Source organism: Microtus pennsylvanicus, chromosome 7 (assembly GCF_037038515.1).
Source record: "Microtus pennsylvanicus isolate mMicPen1 chromosome 7, mMicPen1.hap1, whole genome shotgun sequence".
Lineage (NCBI taxonomy): Eukaryota > Metazoa > Chordata > Mammalia > Rodentia > Cricetidae > Microtus > Microtus pennsylvanicus.
This window is the reverse complement of record NC_134585.1, coordinates 1276224-1293059: the sequence shown is the minus strand read 5'-3', so window position 1 is coordinate 1293059 and position 16836 is coordinate 1276224. Positions and strand designations below refer to the sequence as shown.

The 16836-nt window shown below is 53.5% G+C and overlaps 2 protein-coding genes across 3 annotated transcripts; both read left to right on the top strand.

Annotated features, from left to right (window-relative positions):
- Positions 1-2140: 2140 nt before the first annotated feature.
- On the top strand, positions 2141-5773 carry Nrm (nurim). The gene is made up of 4 exons (XM_075979365.1): positions 2141-2340; positions 3768-3964; positions 4585-4761; positions 4929-5773. The coding sequence occupies exons 1-4, from the start codon at positions 2208-2210 to the stop codon at positions 5208-5210; spliced, it is 789 nt and encodes a 262-aa protein (XP_075835480.1). The 5' UTR covers positions 2141-2207; the 3' UTR covers positions 5211-5773.
- A 404-nt stretch (positions 5774-6177) lies between these two features.
- Positions 6178-16337, top strand: Ppp1r18 (protein phosphatase 1 regulatory subunit 18). 2 transcript variants are annotated; one of them, XM_075979331.1, is made up of 4 exons: positions 6178-6578; positions 7577-9147; positions 13962-14175; positions 15461-16337. In XM_075979331.1, the coding sequence occupies exons 2-4, from the start codon at positions 7582-7584 to the stop codon at positions 15478-15480; spliced, it is 1800 nt and encodes a 599-aa protein (XP_075835446.1). In that variant the 5' UTR covers positions 6178-6578; positions 7577-7581; the 3' UTR covers positions 15481-16337. The 2 variants fall into 2 exon arrangements, with proteins under 2 accessions (XP_075835446.1, XP_075835445.1); XM_075979330.1 differs by lacking the exon at positions 6178-6578 and having other exon boundaries at positions 6960-9147.
- The last annotated feature ends 499 nt before the right edge of the window (positions 16338-16836 follow it).

Sequence of the window (16836 nt, the reverse complement as noted above, 5' to 3'; positions counted from 1 at the left end):
ACAGAAATAAATACAGAAATAGTATAGATGACTGGGTAGTGTTAACACACCTTTTATTACAGCACTTGGGAGGCAGAGGCAGGTAGATCTCTGAGTTCGAGGCCAGCCTGGTCTACAGAGCTAGTTCCGAGACAGCCAAAGAGGGCTGTTACACAGAGAAACCCTGTATTGAAAAACCAAAAAGAGAAACTGTAGATGTTTGTCCAGCAAAGATGAAATATGCTGTGTGTACCAAAAGGAATGCTCAGACAGGAAGTAAAAACCCAGTATTTGATGATGAGTGTCAGGGACACTCAGGACATTTGATTCTACCTGCGTGATAATATCCAGGATGGGTGAATGCACCAAGTTAAGAGTACATCAATGCATCCCAGACTCCAAGGATGGGGAGAGTTTCACTGTGGGAAGCCAGAAAGAGGAAGTGGTTGTACATAGTGCAGAATATCAAATGCTACTGTACTAAATGCTTCTTTGCTACACGACTTTCATTTCAATAAAAACATAGTTGCTAGCTTTGTATACTTTTCTGCTGTGAACTGTGTTAGAAAACTACTTTGGTGGAGTATATATAGCCTGCTTTCTCTCTGTGTGGTAGGCGTCATTTTGAGCCCTGCTCTCGCTAGACAATTGTTTTACAACTCCTTTCTACCCCAAGTATATGCTGAAACTTTATGATTTTTCTTTTGGGGGGGTGGTGCTGGGGGTTGAATCTAAGGTAAGGCTTGCAGCAACACTGCTCAAGTAAATGCTTCACCATTAAACTGTAGTCCTGGACCTTTGTTAATATAGTGCCTGTGGAAACCGGAAGTCAGCCTTAAATGTCCTTCCTCAGGAGTCCATTTTTTCTTTGAGACAGGGTATCTCACTGGGACTTGAAGCTCCTGGTTAGGCTAGGCTGGCTAGGCCACTGAGCCCTAGGCATCTGCCCTTCTAGGTCTTTTTTGTAAAAAAAAAAAAAAAATTTATTTATTTAGTATACAATGTTCTGTCCGTGTGTATGTCTGCAGGCCAGAAGAGGGCACCAGACCCCATTACAGATGGTTGTGAGCCACCATGTGGTTGCTGGGAATTGAACTCAGGACCTTTGGAAGAGCAGGCAATGCTCTTAACCTCTGAGCCATCTCTCCAGCCCCCCCTCCCCTTCTAGGTCTTGAATTATGAATGTTTTTAAGGTTGAAGCAGGATAAAGAGAAACCGCAAAGCTTAGTGCAATCCTCGTTTTCCACCTACACGCCCTTCTGGGACCGCTCAGAGCTCCTAGAAAAGTGGAGTTAGACTGGTGCTCCCGTGCAATCCTGGCACTTGGCGGCAGAGGCAGGAACATCAATCAGCTCAAGACTATTCTCAGCTACATAATTGCCAAGTTTGACACTAGCTTGGGCTACATGAAGATTCTGCTATTTAAATAAGTGGAGAGAGCAGTATGCAGACAGAACCTCCTCAAAACTCAAAAAGACTGATATCTCGGACGCAGCCCACTCAGTACAAATTTCCCAAGCCGAGCGCAGGGTGGGGAGGAAATGCGCTTTACAATGCATGGCAGTTTGATCCAGAGGCTGTGGGAGCGCCCAGGCTGGGTGCTGCTAGGATGTTCCTCTATCCCTCAACTTGAGGGCCTTGCCTTTGCTTGTCTTGGGTATTTTTATCTCCCTGGCCCTGCCCTATCTGTAAACTAAAGGAATAAGTTCGTGTCTTCTGAGGACCATGTACTCGGATAGCTACAGTGGGGACAGATCCTTTCACCACCTGGTCTTTTTTATTTCTTATGGCCCTTTTGGACCGGGTCTCCATGTGTAGTCTAAGCTAACTTCAAATCTCCCTGCCTCAGCCTTCTGAGTACTGGAATTACAGGCACAAACCATTACGAACAGCTCTAAAACGACCACTAAACAAAAAAATCTATGTTGGGCTTGGTGGCGCCGCCTGCAACCCCAGCAGACCAGGGACTGAGGTCTGGTTTGCACGCAAGGGAGGCTCTGTCTTCACTTTCCACTCCACATGAACACCGGCCGCACTGAGGTTCGACCCACGCGGGTGGCTGCAGAGCCGCTGCCCTGACGACGACTAGGGTTCCAGGCTCCGCGCTATGACGCGCCTCTCGCGGTCCCCGCCCTGAGGCCAGCACCCCACGAAGGCGGGACCTGGGCGGGGCCAGCAGCCGCGGGAACCCCGAGCCCGCCTCCTCCGCAAGCTCCTAGGCGCTCGCCATGGCCCCGGCGCTGCTGCTGGTCCCGGCGGCCCTCGCCTCCTTTATCCTGGCCTTTGGCACCGGAGTGGAGTTCGTGCGCTTCACCTCCCTGCGGCCTCTGCTCGGAGGGATCCCGGAGTCCGGTGGTCCGGGTGAGCCGCAGGGATCCTGGGCAAGCCGAAGCGGAGAGGAGGAGCCAGCGCAGCGTGGAGAGGGCGGGGCGTGGAAACAAATGACAGGGAAAGGCCAAAACTGCGAGGCGCCAACGGGAAGGGAACAGAAGGCTAAATCAGAAACTCCAAGATTAGTCCGTCCTGTGTAGAAGCTGGGGAGTGAGGACTGACCGAGTAAGGGCGCGGTGGGGGTAGCGTTTGTGGGGAGAACTAGGAACGGGAAAGATGAAAGGAGGAAACATTAGAAAACCGCGACAGTTGGCCCTTGGTAGCTCACACCTTTAATCCTAGCATTCCAGAGGCAGAGGCAAGGCGATCTCTCAGTTCAAGGCCCGCCTGGTCTATTGAGTAAGGGTTATGTATGTAGAGAGACCCTGTCTCAGAAAAACAAAAAAGAAAACTACACCAAAGGCGATTTCTCTAACCTTGCTCTGTGTGTGTGTGTGTGTGTGTGTGTGTGAGAGAGAGAGAGAGAGAGAGAGAGAGAGAGAGAGAGAGAGAAAGAGAGAGAGAATATGTGGAGTGTGTGCTTGTGTTTCTGTTTGTGTGTGTGCAGGTGCAGCTGAAGGGAGCCTTGAGTGTCTGTCTTCAGGGTCTAGCCACATTATTATTATTTTTTTTTTTTTTTGGTTTTTCGAGACAGGGTTTTTCTGTGGTTTTTGGAGCCTGTCCTGGAACTAGCTCTGTAGACCAGGCTGGTCTCGAACTCACAGAGATCCGCCTGCCTCTGCCTCCCGAGTGCTGGGGTTAAAGACGTGCGCCACCACCGCCCGGCTTTAGCCACCTTATTTTAGACAGGGTCTTACTATGTACCCTCAGCTGGCTTGGAACTCAAAGGTCCACCTGCCTCCGTCTCCTATGTATTTTGGGGACAGATTCTGTCACTGACACCAGAAGCCTATCAACTAGGTCAGATGGGTCCCCTGGATCTGGGGTTATAGATGGTTGTGAGCTGCTATGTGGGTGCTGAGAAACAAATTGGTTCCTCTGGAAGAACAGCAAGTGTTCTTAACCGCCAATCCATGACACCAGCCCCTCTGGAGTTCTCCTGCCTCTGTCTCCCCAGCACTGAGATTATCGGCATACCCCACCATGCCAGGCTTTTTGCAGGGGTGCCAGGGATTGAATTCAGGTGCTTACATAGCACTACATGGACTGAACCATCTCTCCAGCACTCCCGCATTGGTTTTAATAATGACCCTGCCGGCATTCTAAGAATCTTCCCCAGAAGAAGGCTAGAGAAGATGGGAGATTGAAGGAACAGGAAATTGAACTGGGCTTGGCCTTGACAAGATCTTGAAAACTTCAGGGACATGGAATAGGGCTCCAAAAGAAGATGAGGGAAAGGGGAATGTTCTAGCCTTAACTGATCCTTTGTCCCTGTCTTCCCTAACCAACTCCCTCAGATGCCCGCTATGGGTGGTTGGCTGCCTTGCAGGACCGAAGCGTTCTTACCTCCCTGGCTTGGGATCTTGGGCTTCTGCTATTGTTTGTGGTGCAACATAGCCTCATGGCAACTGAGACAGTGAAGGCGTGGACATCCCGGTACTTTGGAGTCCTTCAGAGGTCACTGTACGTGGCCTGCACTGCGCTGGCCTTGCAGGTATGAGGCCTTGGCCACGGGAGACATAATTCGTGGCGTGCTTACACTGGAGGGACAAGATGAGTGTGTAAGAAAGCAGAAGATGCAAATCTCAGCTCCTCCAGAGCACATGCTCCATTCATCAGCAGAGTCCTGTGTTTCTGATATTCCGCGGCACAGCCTGAGGAGTCTCACCCTTGCAACTTTGTTCATGTTGTCTTGCTTCAATTTGTTTCTTTGTTTCTCTGCATATCCCTGGGTGTCCTGAAACTTCCTCCTGCCTCCTTGAGATCCACCTGCCTCCGCTTCCTGAGTGCTGGGATTAAAGGCCTGCGCCACCACTGCCTGGTTTGCTTCAAATCTTAAATCCTTCTTAGTTCGGGTTTTCCAAACCAAAGACGCCTTCCAATTAGTCTTCTCACTGGGTGTTTGTCATAGGCTAGTTTGGTAGGCATCCAGCAGCCCCCATCCCATCCGTTTTGTAAACCCTGTATAGAAATGGATCATCCTCATATCCTCCATACCCCATCCCGAGCTCTCTTCATGATAAATATTTACTGTTTATACTCAGAGGAAAGAGCGGTAGGTTACTGTGGAGCCAGGGAGATCACTGGCATGCTTGGTTTCTCATCTTTCCCCAGCTGGTGATGCGGTACTGGGAGACTGTACCCAGGGGCCCAGTGTTGTGGGAGGCTCGAGCTGAACCTTGGGCCACCTGGGTGCCCCTCCTCTGCTTTGTGCTCCACGTCATTTCCTGGCTCCTCATCTTCAGCATCCTTCTGGTCTTTGACTACGCTGAACTCATGGGCCTCAAACAGGTGAGGATCCCACATCCCTGCCTGAGTCTACCATTCTCTCCCTCCCATACTCTGATTGCTCCTGGTTCTCTAGTCCCTTGCCTCCTTGTCTGATCGTTTCTGGCCTTGAGGAGGATGCCTGGGCCAGAGGCTCTGGCTTGACTTCGGGGCTCTTCCCTCTCTCCTAGGTATATTACCACGTACTAGGACTGGGTGAGCCGCTGGCTCTGAAGTCTCCTCGGGCTCTGAGGCTCTTTTCCCACCTTCGACACCCAGTATGTGTGGAACTTCTAACGGTGCTGTGGGTGGTTCCCACCCTGGGCACTGACCGCCTCCTCCTGGCTCTTCTCCTTACCCTCTACCTCGGCTTGGCTCACGGGCTTGACCAGCAAGACCTCCGCTACCTTCGGTCTCAGTTACAAAGAAAACTCCAGCTTCTCTCCAGACCCCAGGACGGGGAAGCAGAGTGAGGAGCTAGCTCCATTTCTAGGGCCTGTTCTTCCTCACAAATCAAAAATCCCTTAGCTTCCAGACCGTTTGATACAGACCAGAAGCTGGAAACCATGTGCTGAAGGGGCTGTCACTTCCCCTGCTTGAGACCTCAGTTCCAGGGTCCAGATCCCCTACTCTAAATTTAGAGTTTCAGTCACTGGCCTCCAGGGTCCATTTCTCACCAACCAAGAGTGGGTACAAAGTCATGTCATCTCTTGGGGTTAACACAAGGCCTTGAGCACTCCATCCTCTGGTACTGTTATTGGTTCTGCACCTCAGGGACCCCCTTCCTAGTTTCCACTTCAAGAGCTATGCCAGGGCCAGCCTGCAAAGTTTGCAGGTAGTGGATATCTCTTCCCCACTCCTGCCATCATTTCTCCACCTCCTTATAGGTCCTGCCCTACAGATCCTAGATGTCTCCTGTTTTTTAACTCGGTCTCCTACCGCGGTGTCTCCCGTTTGTAACTCGGGCTGACTCAGGGCTCCCTGCTCTCTCAAAGGATATGCGCTGCAGAAAAATTAAAAATTTCTACGTATGGTACCCAGTTGTCTGTCCATGTCTTTCAAGCCGCCGGACCAAGTGTGGGAAGGAAGCTGAGGCCAAGTTCTTGTGGCAGCAGCCTCTGGCGACCGCTGGGGTGGGGCCACACCCCACGGGCCCGCCCCCATGTCCCAGTCACCCAGTCCTGCTTCTTCCAAATATTACAGTTTCTCCGCGTAGAGATCAGGGAACCCATGGGAGACAGAGTATCTCTGGGAGGGGAGCGAACTCCCAAAGCCATTTTTCCTTAGACTCTGGGGCCTGGCAGCCGCCCACACCACCACGGTAACAAAGACTGGCCAGGGAAAGCCAAAGCACGGGGAGGGGCGGCGAGTGATGGGAAGGGCGGGTCTGACTCCAAGCAGCTGCCGCTTCCTCCCCGTGTCCCTCAGGGGGCCTGAGTCACGGGCCGCCGCCCCGGGTCGGCCAGCTGGAGCAATAGATCTGGACACCCAGCTTCTCCAGGGCTGCCAGAGGAAGTGGGTGAGGGCCTCTGGAGACAGAAAACGAAGAGTTGTGGATTGCCACTGCAAGAGAGGAGTGCCACCAGAGTCCCACGCGGGAAGGAGGGCAGAGAAGCCCCGCCCTTCGCCCGGCTCCGCCCTGCGCCCCCTTCCCTCGCCCCATTGTCCGTAGACAAAGCGGTCGCCGCCCCCGCCTGGCCCCCGTCTGAGTCTCCGTCCCTCCTCCTAGGCGCCCTCTTCCCTCCTCCTCTGCTTCCCACCCTCCCTCCAGATCTCCCTTTGACTCTCTCCTCTTCCAACGCCTGGCTCCACCGCACCTCCTCCTAGGGACCACAAGGCGTGTAAGTTGACTGTGGGGCTCCCACTTTAAGAGAAGTGTCTCCTGATCTCCCTTGGAGTGCCTCCCCTTTGTGCAGAGATTGCATGTCCGTGCAGTTCCCGCGGGTGCATGGCCCTCTGGGTCAAGGTCCCCCTGAGAGCGGGGTCCCTGGTTGGGGACAGCAGAGGCATGAAGCTGGTCCTCCGAGCGTCCGGGTCCTAGGGCGTAGTTGGTGGGGAGGCAGGCGAGGTTGAAGGGACTGGACGCGGGTGGACGCCAGAGTTATGAGAATGCGTAGGCAGCACACCCGCTCGGGTACCAAAAGTCCCCGAGGAGGGTATTTCCCCTGACCCGCCTCTGGGGCGGAGTACGCGGTAGGGTGGGGGCCGGACTGAGGGGCGGGGCCGAGCGCAGCCGGGAAGGCAGCCGGGACCTGCGGGGCCCGTGCGAAGAGGCGCCCGCTCCCTTGCCGGCTTTCCGCTCTCCCCTTCTTCCCCGGACCTCTGCCCTCTACATCTATCCTCACCTTCTCACATCCCCTCCGCCCCCTCCGCCCCCTCGCCAGCCGGTTCCCTGTTCTTCCTTCCCACTTACCTCCCCTGGGTACCGGGGGTAGGCAGCCTCGATTGAACCCGCTCACTTCTCAGCCCCAGTTTCCCCGTCTTCTCTCTCTCTCTCCTGCTTTTCCTTCCCTCTCTTTCTCAAATCTTAGGGACTGTCTAGTGCCTACAAACCCCCAATCTGGCGCTGCCTCTGCCCGGAATCTCGACTCTTCCTCTCCCATTATCCCCACCCCCAACTTGGCACCCAGCTTTTCTCTTCACTTTTTTAGCTCTCGCCTCTTCTGCCCTCCCTCCTCTCCCTGTTCCCCTCTATCTTCATCCTTAGTTCCACTGTCCTCAGTTCTTAGTCTCTTCCCGCATCACTTCCTCCTCTCCCACCCCCATTCTCAATCCCCGGACCCCTCTGAAGCCTACCCTTCCTGTTCCTGTCCCCCAGTGCTCTCTCCTTCACTTCCAGTGATCATGACTGCTATCCCAGATTGGAAGCTACAGTTGCTAGCCCGGCGGCGGCAGGAGGAGGCAGCAGTTCGTGGCCGTGAGAAAGCAGAACGGGATCGCCTGTCCCAGATGCCAGCCTGGAAGCGGGGAATCCTGGAACGTCGCAAGGCCAAGTTGGGCCTGCCTCCTGGAGAGGCGAGCCCTGTGCCTGGGACCGCAGAGGCTGGACCTCCGGACCCAGATGAATCCGCTGTCCTCTTGGAGGCTATTGGGCCAGTCCATCAGAACCGATTCATCCAGCAGGAGCGACAGCGGCAGCAGCGGCAGCAGCGAAATGAAGTACTTGCTGATAGGAAGCCTGGGCCTCTGGAGGCTCTAGATCGGAGATCAAGTCCTAGTAATTTAAGAGAGCAGAGCCCCAAGGGAAGAGAGTCAAGAGAAGAGAGGCTAAGTCCCAGGGAGGCCAGAGATAAGAGGCTGTTGACAGGGGGAGCCCAAGAGTCATGTTCCAGGACTTCGGACGCTCGAGACTGGAGGCAGAGCCCTGCAGAGGCTCAGAAATGGAGGCTGAGCCCTGGAGAAACTCCAGAGGAGAGTCTGAGATTAGCAAGTCCCGGAGACGACAGTCCCAAGAGAAAAGAGGTATTGGAAAGCAGACTGAGCCCCGGGGAATCTGGCGACCAGAAGGCCTGCCTGACAGAGGCCCATAAATGGAATCTTGACCTGAAAGAACCCCAGGAACAGAGCTCAATACAGCTGGAGGCCACAGAGTGGAGGCTGAACTCAAGAGACGAGGGGAAAGACTACTTGGAGGAGTGTGGGAGGAAGGAAGAAAAACCGAGTCCGGGGATTGTCCTAGAACACTCTCCAGTGACGAAAGAGGGCCAAGACACCATCTCTGGAGAAGTGGAGACTGCTGCTGAGGGGAGACCTAGCCCTGTGGAGGATGGAGACAGGATCTCAAGACCCACAGAAGGCTGGAAATGGACCTTAAACTCTGGGAAAGCCCGAGAATGGGATATAGAGACACGAACTCAGAAGCCGGATCCTCCAGCATCTTCAGAGAAGCACCTGGGGCCTTCTGGTTTGGAGGCTGAAGAGGAGGCTAAGAAGGAGGAGGCGGGGGCTCAGAGCAGGCCTCTGAGAGCCCAGCAGAACCTCCGCTCTGGGCCCTCCCCCCTCCCACCAGAGCACGCTGGGGCTGGGACGGAAGGCTCCAGACAGCAGGAAGAGGAAGCAGCAGAACCCCGGCCCCCAACGACAGCCCCTCTGTCTCCCCCACCCCCAGCCCCAACTGCCCCCCAGCCCCCTGGGGATCCCCTCATGAGCCGTCTGTTCTATGGGGTGAAGGCAGGACCGGGGGTGGGGGCCCCCCGCCGTAGCGGACACACCTTCACTGTCAACCCACGGAGGTGTGTGCCCCCTGCCAGCCCAGCCCCACCGGCCACCCCAGCTACAGCTGATGCTGCAGGGCCTGGATCCGGGAAGAAGCGGTACCCAACTGCTGAGGAGATCTTGGTGCTGGGGGGCTACCTCCGTCTCAGCCGCAGCTGCCTTGTCAAGGGGTCCCCTGAAAGACATCACAAACAGGTACTGCGTAGAAGTCTCCTTCTAGCTCTGACTGGATGGCTTTTTAAATGTTCCTGTCTTCTACTCTTTACTCCTGCCACCTCCCTTCCTCCCCTGCACACACACCCTTCCTCCGGCTATCCCTCCTTTCCATTCATTTCAGAGCACCAAGGAGTCTGCCCAGCAGTCAACAGCTGTGTTGGGGTGTGTGGTTTTCAGGGTGTGTCCGGCCCTGGTCCTTCTCCCTCCCTCATGCTCAGTCCTCCTTTTCCTTTTGAGCTTTTGATCCAGGCAAGCCCGGCTGGTAAGAGAGATGAGACTACCTTTGTGAAAACGGGGTGAATATACCCGGGAGGGCAGAGAATGTTGAGGCAAGAAGTTCAGGGAAGTTGGAATGAGCGTCTCAGCCCCACGAAAGAGGAGACTAGACCTACCCGAGGACATCCCAGGACGGAGGGGCGAGTGAGATGGAGCTGAGCTGGCTGAAGAGCAGAGAAGAGGCTTTTAGACCCCAAGTCCCCCCCCCCCCCCCGAGAGGCATACAGAGGCCATTTGAAGTGGGTGACCTCGGGGTTGCCTGTTCCCCCCAACTGGGCAAATGTTAGACAGTGCTTTCCTTTTCTCTGGGGACAAGCAAAGCCTTCTCCTCTTCCAAAATATCCCAGTCCCTTCCCCCATCTTTCCTCCCTGGGCTTCCCTTCCCCCACAGAACTGGCTCAGCCTTGGTTTTCCCCTCTGTCCCTCCTCCCCCTGGCCTCTCCCTCCCCTTGGGGTAGAAAAAGAGAGAAGTTCATTTGCACTGAACTGAACACAGGCTGGCCCTGGCCCTGTGGGAGTTGGGGGCAGGGGTGGGGCCGAGGCCAGCAGAGGGTCAGAGGTTAGACTGGAATGCAGACCTGCAAGGAAACACTGGCCAGGGTAACTTTCCCTCTGGCCCCGGCCCAGCTCCTGCCTCCTAAGCACCAATCAGTTTTCTATGTGAGAAAAATCTCTGGAGAAAGAAAGGGCCACACTCAGCCGCCTCAGACCCAAAGATTCCCCACCCAACACACATCTTCTCAGGGCCTGCCCGTGACGCCTGCTCCTGCTTATTCTCTGTAACCTGTGTGTGTGTGTGTGTGTGTGTGCGCGTGTGCGTGTTTGGTGTCAGTAGGAGATCATAAGGCCCAAAGATCAGGGCTGAGCTCAGGGATCATTTGATTCTCCCCATGCATCTTTTTGTGTTTTTAATTTATGGACAGAGTATTCATTGTCACGATAGCATTATTGAATATGACTTTTGTTCTCTCACCTCTGTCCCAGCTTCACTAAAGCTCCAGCCCTCCCGGGGTGGCACCTAGGAGTGCACCCTGAGCCCTCAGGCTCCTATTGGCCCTCTCTTCTCTGTACTTGGCAGATATAAAGGAAATTCTCCCAGGGTGAGGCATGCAGAAAAGTCACTTCCTCCCTGACTTGTGACTTTGGGAAGTGAGCAGAGGGAGGCTCGAGGCTTTGTGGCCCAAACCTAGGAACCATCTGGGGGAAGCCAAGGAGCCTAGGTGCGGTGCAGGACCTGTGATGGTCACCATACCTAGGTCATCAAGTAGGAGGGGCGGAAGTAGACCTTCCAAACAGGAAGCCTGGGGTGGGGGCCGGAAGGCTGGTGGGACAGAGTGGGAACACTGGGCCTGGGGGCCTGCCAGAGCTGTGCTCAGGATGTGGTGAGAGAATCAGGAAACAGCCTCACTGGGGTGGGGGTGGGGAGGAGGCAGCCAAGTTCCCTAGACATGACTGTCTACCTCCCTCAGCCCTCTTTCTAAGTCCACACCTGCACCTCCCAACCCTGTCTGTCTGTACAATCTCAGCAAGGATGACTGTGCCTACCTTGCGCTGTCCCAGCCATGACCACCCCCCCTCGTCCCTCACCCTTCCTGAATAGTTCCTTTTCAGGCTGCTTCATCAAACTGATTCCTGCCACCACGAGAGACACCACGCCTGCCTTGGTAGCTGGTGCTCTGCCCCTGCAGACTCTTGGGCTAGAGACCCGCCCCTCCTTCCCTGGCCCCCTTGTGACCTTATATAGCTGATGAGAGAGGTTCCAGTGAGTCACTTCCCTCTCTGCGCACCCACCCCCCGCCCCGCGCGCCCCATTCGGGTTATGCATTCCTGAGAAGCCCAGTCAGAAGCTGGGGGGAAGTGAGGCAAGGGGAGGCGGTTGACAGAAGTAGATATTGAAGTAGATGAAGGGACGAAAAGAACCGTTTTACAGAACTAACGATAAACTACAGCTCTGGCGTGGGGGGGTTGCTTAGGAAAGGAGAGAGGATGGGCTTCTACAAATTTGGGCAAAGCTGGCAGCAACAGAACCAGTATGGGTCCCTTTCCAGATGCTGTGAGCCATCTGGAGGCTGTCCCTCGATTCCACACCTCCCCTGATGTCTAGACAAACCTTTACCTTAGGCAGTGTGACAACCTGTAAACTCCTTTCGTGGCAGCCACGGACAGTCAGCCTTCTGCAAACATGATTTCAACTAAGCACAGACCGAAAATATTCAGGCCCTCCAGGCTGGTGGTTCAGACTTGTAATTCCGTCTATGGTGTCAAGCTCAAGGCTAGCCTGGGCTAATTTAGTGAGCTCCAGTCTCAGACATAAAAAATTAAAAAAAAAAAAAAGACTGGAGAGTTGGTGCAGCCTTTAAGAGCACTGGCTGCTTGCAGGGAACCTGGATTCAGGTCCCAGCACTAAGCGGTGGCTCGCCCTCCTCCACCCCGGTTCCAGGAGATCTGATATCTGATGCCCTCTTCTGGCCGTCTCTGGCACTGAATGCACATGGTGCCCTTACATGCCAGCAAAACACTAAACATGGAAAAAAAAGTTTCTAAAGCGTAATAGACTTGAGAATGTATGGGAGTGGCTGCGTGAGTCATATGCAACACTGTGCCTTTTTATGTAAGGATCCGAGCGCTTGGGCATTGTGTGTGAAGAGGTTTTACTATAAACTCCCCCCCCATTTTCTTTTTTTTTTCTTTTTTTTTTGGTTTTTCGAGACAGGGTTTCTCTGTGGTTTTGGAGCCTGTCCTGGAACTAGCTCTTGTAGACCAGGCTGGTCTCGAACTCACAGAGATCCGCCTGCCTCTGCCTCCCGAGTGCTGGGATTAAAGGCGTGCGCCACCACCGCCCGGCCCCAGATTTTCTTTATGTGCATTGATGTGTATGTTTATGTGAGGGTGTCGGGTTCCCTGAAATTTTAGTTACAGACAGTTGTAAGCTGCTATGTGGGTGCTGGGAATTGAACCAGGGACCTCTGGAAGAGCAGTCAGTACTCTTTAACTGCTGAGCCATCTCTCCAGCCCCCCCCCCCTTGTTTGTTTTGTTTTTGTTTTGTTTTGAGACAGGGTTTCTCTGTAGCTTTGGAGCTTGCCCTGGAACTCGCTCTGTAGAACAGGCTGGCCTCAAACTCAAAAAGATCCACCTGTTTCTTCCTCCTGAATCCAAGTGCTGGGATTAAGTGCGCCACCGCTGCCTGGCTTCCCCCAAGATAGTAACAGGTTCTTTCATGGGTAAGGATATAAGTGCTTATGCAAATATTAGTACTAGGGTATGTGTAATAGGATCAGGACATAGAGCAGGATGCAAGTGTGGCAACTTCCAAACAGGATGCCCTGAAGCAGAGGAGTCTGGGGGATAATTGGGGGGGGGGGGAGAGTCTCCCAAATGCCCGGAGGCGGAAGTGCATCTGGGCAGCTGGAAGGAAATCACCCTGCTGCCTTTGTGTAGGCTCTGGATGTTGTTCAAAGTGAGATGAAATGAGAAGCCATTGCAGCTGGGCAGAGGCAGAGGCAGGCGGATCTCCGTGAGTTCAAGGCCAGCCTGGTCGCCAGTGCTGTTACACCGAGAAACCCTGCCTCAAGAAATAAACAACAACCAAAAAGAAGCCTTTTCAGGGTTAGGGTTTGGACCCTTTCTTAGGGACCAAGGTGTCACGTCTCTCTCATTCAGCCCCTAAAAGACTTGCAGACACGGGAGGTCACATGGAGGCCCTGGGGTACGGGCCACAGACATCCTGGAATCACCTGTTTATCTCCCTAAACCCTCTAGTTTGCAGGCCTAATCCCACTGTGTCCTCCCGGGGGAGGAGGGCAAAGGGAAGGGTGGAAGGACTCTGAAGACAGCCTGTGTTTTTAAGGATTTCTGTCTCTCTCTGGTCCTTTGCTTCCTCCTGCCTCTTTTTGTGGGTATCCTCTGGCCTCCTCTACATCCCTACCCAGCATGGTCTACAGAGCGAGCTGCAGGATTGCCAAGGCTACACAGAGAAACCCCTCTCTCGAAAAACAAACAAATACTTATGTATTTATGTGTCTGAGTGTTTGCCTACTTGTATGTGTATATGCACTACATGCATGCCTGGAGCCTGCAGAGGGCCTCAGTCGTGTTTTCTCTGGAACTACAGATGATTGCAAGAGGCCTGGTACTGAACCAGGTCCTCTGGAAGAGCGTCCAGTGCTGACCGCAGGCCGGAAGAGGGCACCAGACCCCATTACAGATGGTTGTGAGCCACCATGTGGTTGCTGGGAATTGAACTCAGGACCTTTGGAAGAACAGGCAATGCTCTTAACCTCTGAGCCATCTCTCCAGCCCCTGAGCCATTGTTTTGTTTGATGTCATTTGAAGGGGAAAAAAAAAAAATCAAGCTGTAAAAGAAAGTCGAATCCCCAACTGGAACAGGGTAGGGGTGGACACAACGAACTTTGGGGTGCTTAAGACCAGCTGCACTCGAATCTGCTCTCTGCGCCCTCCCTCCCTGGGGTGCTTTAGTAATGAACTTGCTTCCTCTCCCCTCTCTTCCCACCCTCAGCTCAAGATCTCCTTCAGTGAGACGGCCCTGGAGACCACGTACCAATACCCTTCCGAGAGCTCGGTACTGGAGGATCTGGGCCCGGAGCCTGAGACCCCCAGTGCGCCCACCCCCTTGGCGTCACAGCCTGATGACGACGACGAGGAGGAGGAAGACGAGTTGCTACTGCAGCCTGGGCTCCAGGGCGGGCTGCGCACCAAGGCCCTAATCGTGGGTAAGCAGTTGGCGGGCGGAGGGCGCCCCCTGCTGTCCATGGTGTGGTGTTTTGAAGGTGCTTGGCCTGATTCTCTCCTGCAGATGGAGTCTCCAGATTTCAAAACCAGAGCTCGCTAGTTCTCCAGATCTCCAGTCTGGTTAAAAATACCCGAGTTGGGTCAGACGGCCTGGAGTATGAATTCCAGCTCGTCTGTTACTTACGGTGTGATCCCGGATCCATCTGGGCTTAGTTTCAATTTATCTTGTGTGGGGTGTGCACGCCCACACTCTAGGAATTGAATCCAGGGCTTTCAGCATTTTAGGCGAGTGCTCTGATCAGTATCCCCAGCCTTCATTTTATCATTCTTTGCTGGTTTGAGACAGGGTTTCTCTGGGTCGCCCTGGCTGTCCTGGAACTCACTCTGTGGACCAGGCTGCATTTTGTCATTCTTTTAAAATACAGTTAGTAACTGTGTCCTGGGCTTCAGAGTGTGTAGCTCAGTGGTAAGATCGCTGCCTAGAACTGAGTGTGGTGGCTCATCCTGTCACCCCACCACTCAAGCTGATGTAGAAGTACAGGAACAACCTGGTCTACACCGTGAGTTCCAGGGCAGCTTGGGCTGTACAGATTGAGACCCTGTCTAAAACGAATGAACAGACAAGGCAGTGTGTCCTGCTTTAACCCCAGTGCATGAACATTCGATAAGATCACTACCTCTTGAGGTGGTTGGAGAATCGAGAAAGTGCCGGGTGGTGGTGGCGGTGCACGTCTTTAATCCCAGCACTCAGGAGATAGAGGCAGGTGGATCTCTGAGTTGGAGGCCAGCCTGGTCTACAAAGTGAGTTCCAGGACAGGCTCCAAAGCTACAGAGAAACCCTGTCTCGAAAAACCAGAAGAGGGCTGGAGAGATGGCTCAGAGGTTAAGAGCATTGCCTGCTCTTCCAAAGGTCCTGAGCTCAATTCCCAGCAACCACATGGTGGCTCACAACCATCTGTAATGACATCTGGTGCCCTCAGAATATTGTATACATAATAAATAAATAAATATTTTTTTTTAAAAAAAACAGAAGAAAAAAAATCAAGAAAGCAAAGCACCTGGGACTGATATTAAATTACTTAACCTTTGCTTGAGATGATTGTGAGATCAAACAAGATACCCAGCTAACTGCTGGTGACAGGCACACACACACCGCACACACTGTGAAGGACTTCTACCTGCCGCTCTTCAGCTCTGGGTTACGTGGGGAGGCTGGTGGCAGAGGCTCTCCCCACTTCGCTGTCTTGATCACTCCTTCTTTTGTAGATGAGTCCTGCCGGCGGTGACCATCTTCCAGTCTGGGCCTGTACCTCCCCGCTTCCCATACCTGAAGATCCTGGAGTTCAGAAGATTCAGAGCCGACAGACTCTGGCAATGAGCCTGACAGGGAGGGGCTGTGAGCACATTCCAACTTGCTTCTCCCATCCCGTTTCTGGGGCAGAGCCAGTAGCCTATATTTACCCCTACCCCAAGGTCCCCTGTGGGTGTGGTCACGTGGGCTGGAGCATCCTCCGTGAGCTAACAGTGAGCGTTAGGTCCTCGGCGGAACATAGGGTTCACCTGGGTTTGAGATAGATGGAACACCTCTAGCCCCATGACAGGGTACACTGTCCCCACAGCCTTTGACTTCCTGCCACTCCCGGGGACACTCAGGATTTAAGCATTCACCTCCCTGGGAGGTCTTGATCCCACTCCATCCACAAGCACCCTTTTCCTAGGTCACTGCCCCTTTGTTTACAGCCTCCTCCTCCTCCCTTGATCACAGCCTGGTTTACATACCCACCAGCTCCCAGTCCCGCCTGCCAAAGTCCCAGGTTTACAAGCTCTGCCTACCCGGCTTCCCGAGGAATCCTCTACCCTCCTCTTGTTTTATTGAGAGTGACCTGGGGAGGTGTGTGGCTTTCTTCACCTTTGCTCAGTATTACTGTGCCTCAGTTTCTCCCAAGAGAGAAGGCTGAGGGGTCCTAATTCTGAACCCCATGAGAATTATTTAATTCTGTTCCTCCACGTGGTTCATATTGAATTGAATTGCAGCGTGGGGGGCACTAAAGGAGGTGCCTCGTTTCTCGCCTATTGCTCCTTTATTAATTGCCTGATTTGTTTCTTTTTGTAACTTTCCATAATAAAATGGAGCTCTTTTCAATTCTCTTGCTGCTTTTTTCTTTTTAAATTTTCCTTTATTTCTATTTTGTGTGAATGAGTGTCTTGCCTGCGTGTATGTGGTGTCTGTGGAGGCCAGAGGATGTTGGAACCCCTGGAACCCTGGAACTGTCTGGGGTGCTGAGCATCAAACATTCCCTAGAAGAGTAACCGATGCACTACTTAACCACTGAGCCATCTCTCCAGCCCCAGCTCTGTAGACCAGTCTGGCCTTGAACTCACAGAGATCTGTCTGCCTCTGCCTCCTGAGTGCTGGGATTATAGGCGTGTGCCATCATCGCCTGGTCTCTTCCTCTTTATTAATTAACTTATTTTGTGTATAATTATGTTTTGTATGCTTCCAGCTCACCGTCCCCCCGCCCCACCCTTTTTTTGAGAGTAGGTGTTACTGCGTGACCCTGGCAGGTTGGAACCTACTGTGCAGAACAGGGTGATCTGGAACCCAGAGGTTCTAGGTTGGAACTTACTGTGCAGAACAGGGT

What these genes read in the sequence shown, in the direction of transcription:
- Ppp1r18 (XM_075979331.1), top strand. Translation starts at nt 7,582, where the DNA reads ATGACTGCTATCCCAGATTGGAAGCTACAGTTGCTAGCCCGGCGGCGG. An exon ending in CTGAAAGACATCACAAACAG is followed by an intron (nt 9,148 to 13,961) that starts GTACTGCGTAGA and finishes TCCCACCCTCAG; the next exon opens with CTCAAGATCTCCTTCAGTGA. An exon ending in CACCAAGGCCCTAATCGTGG is followed by an intron (nt 14,176 to 15,460) that starts GTAAGCAGTTGG and finishes CTTCTTTTGTAG; the next exon opens with ATGAGTCCTGCCGGCGGTGA.
- Nrm (XM_075979365.1), top strand. Translation starts at nt 2,208, where the DNA reads ATGGCCCCGGCGCTGCTGCTGGTCCCGGCGGCCCTCGCCTCCTTTATC. An exon ending in GCACTGCGCTGGCCTTGCAG is followed by an intron (nt 3,965 to 4,584) that starts GTATGAGGCCTT and finishes ATCTTTCCCCAG; the next exon opens with CTGGTGATGCGGTACTGGGA. An exon ending in AACTCATGGGCCTCAAACAG is followed by an intron (nt 4,762 to 4,928) that starts GTGAGGATCCCA and finishes CCTCTCTCCTAG; the next exon opens with GTATATTACCACGTACTAGG.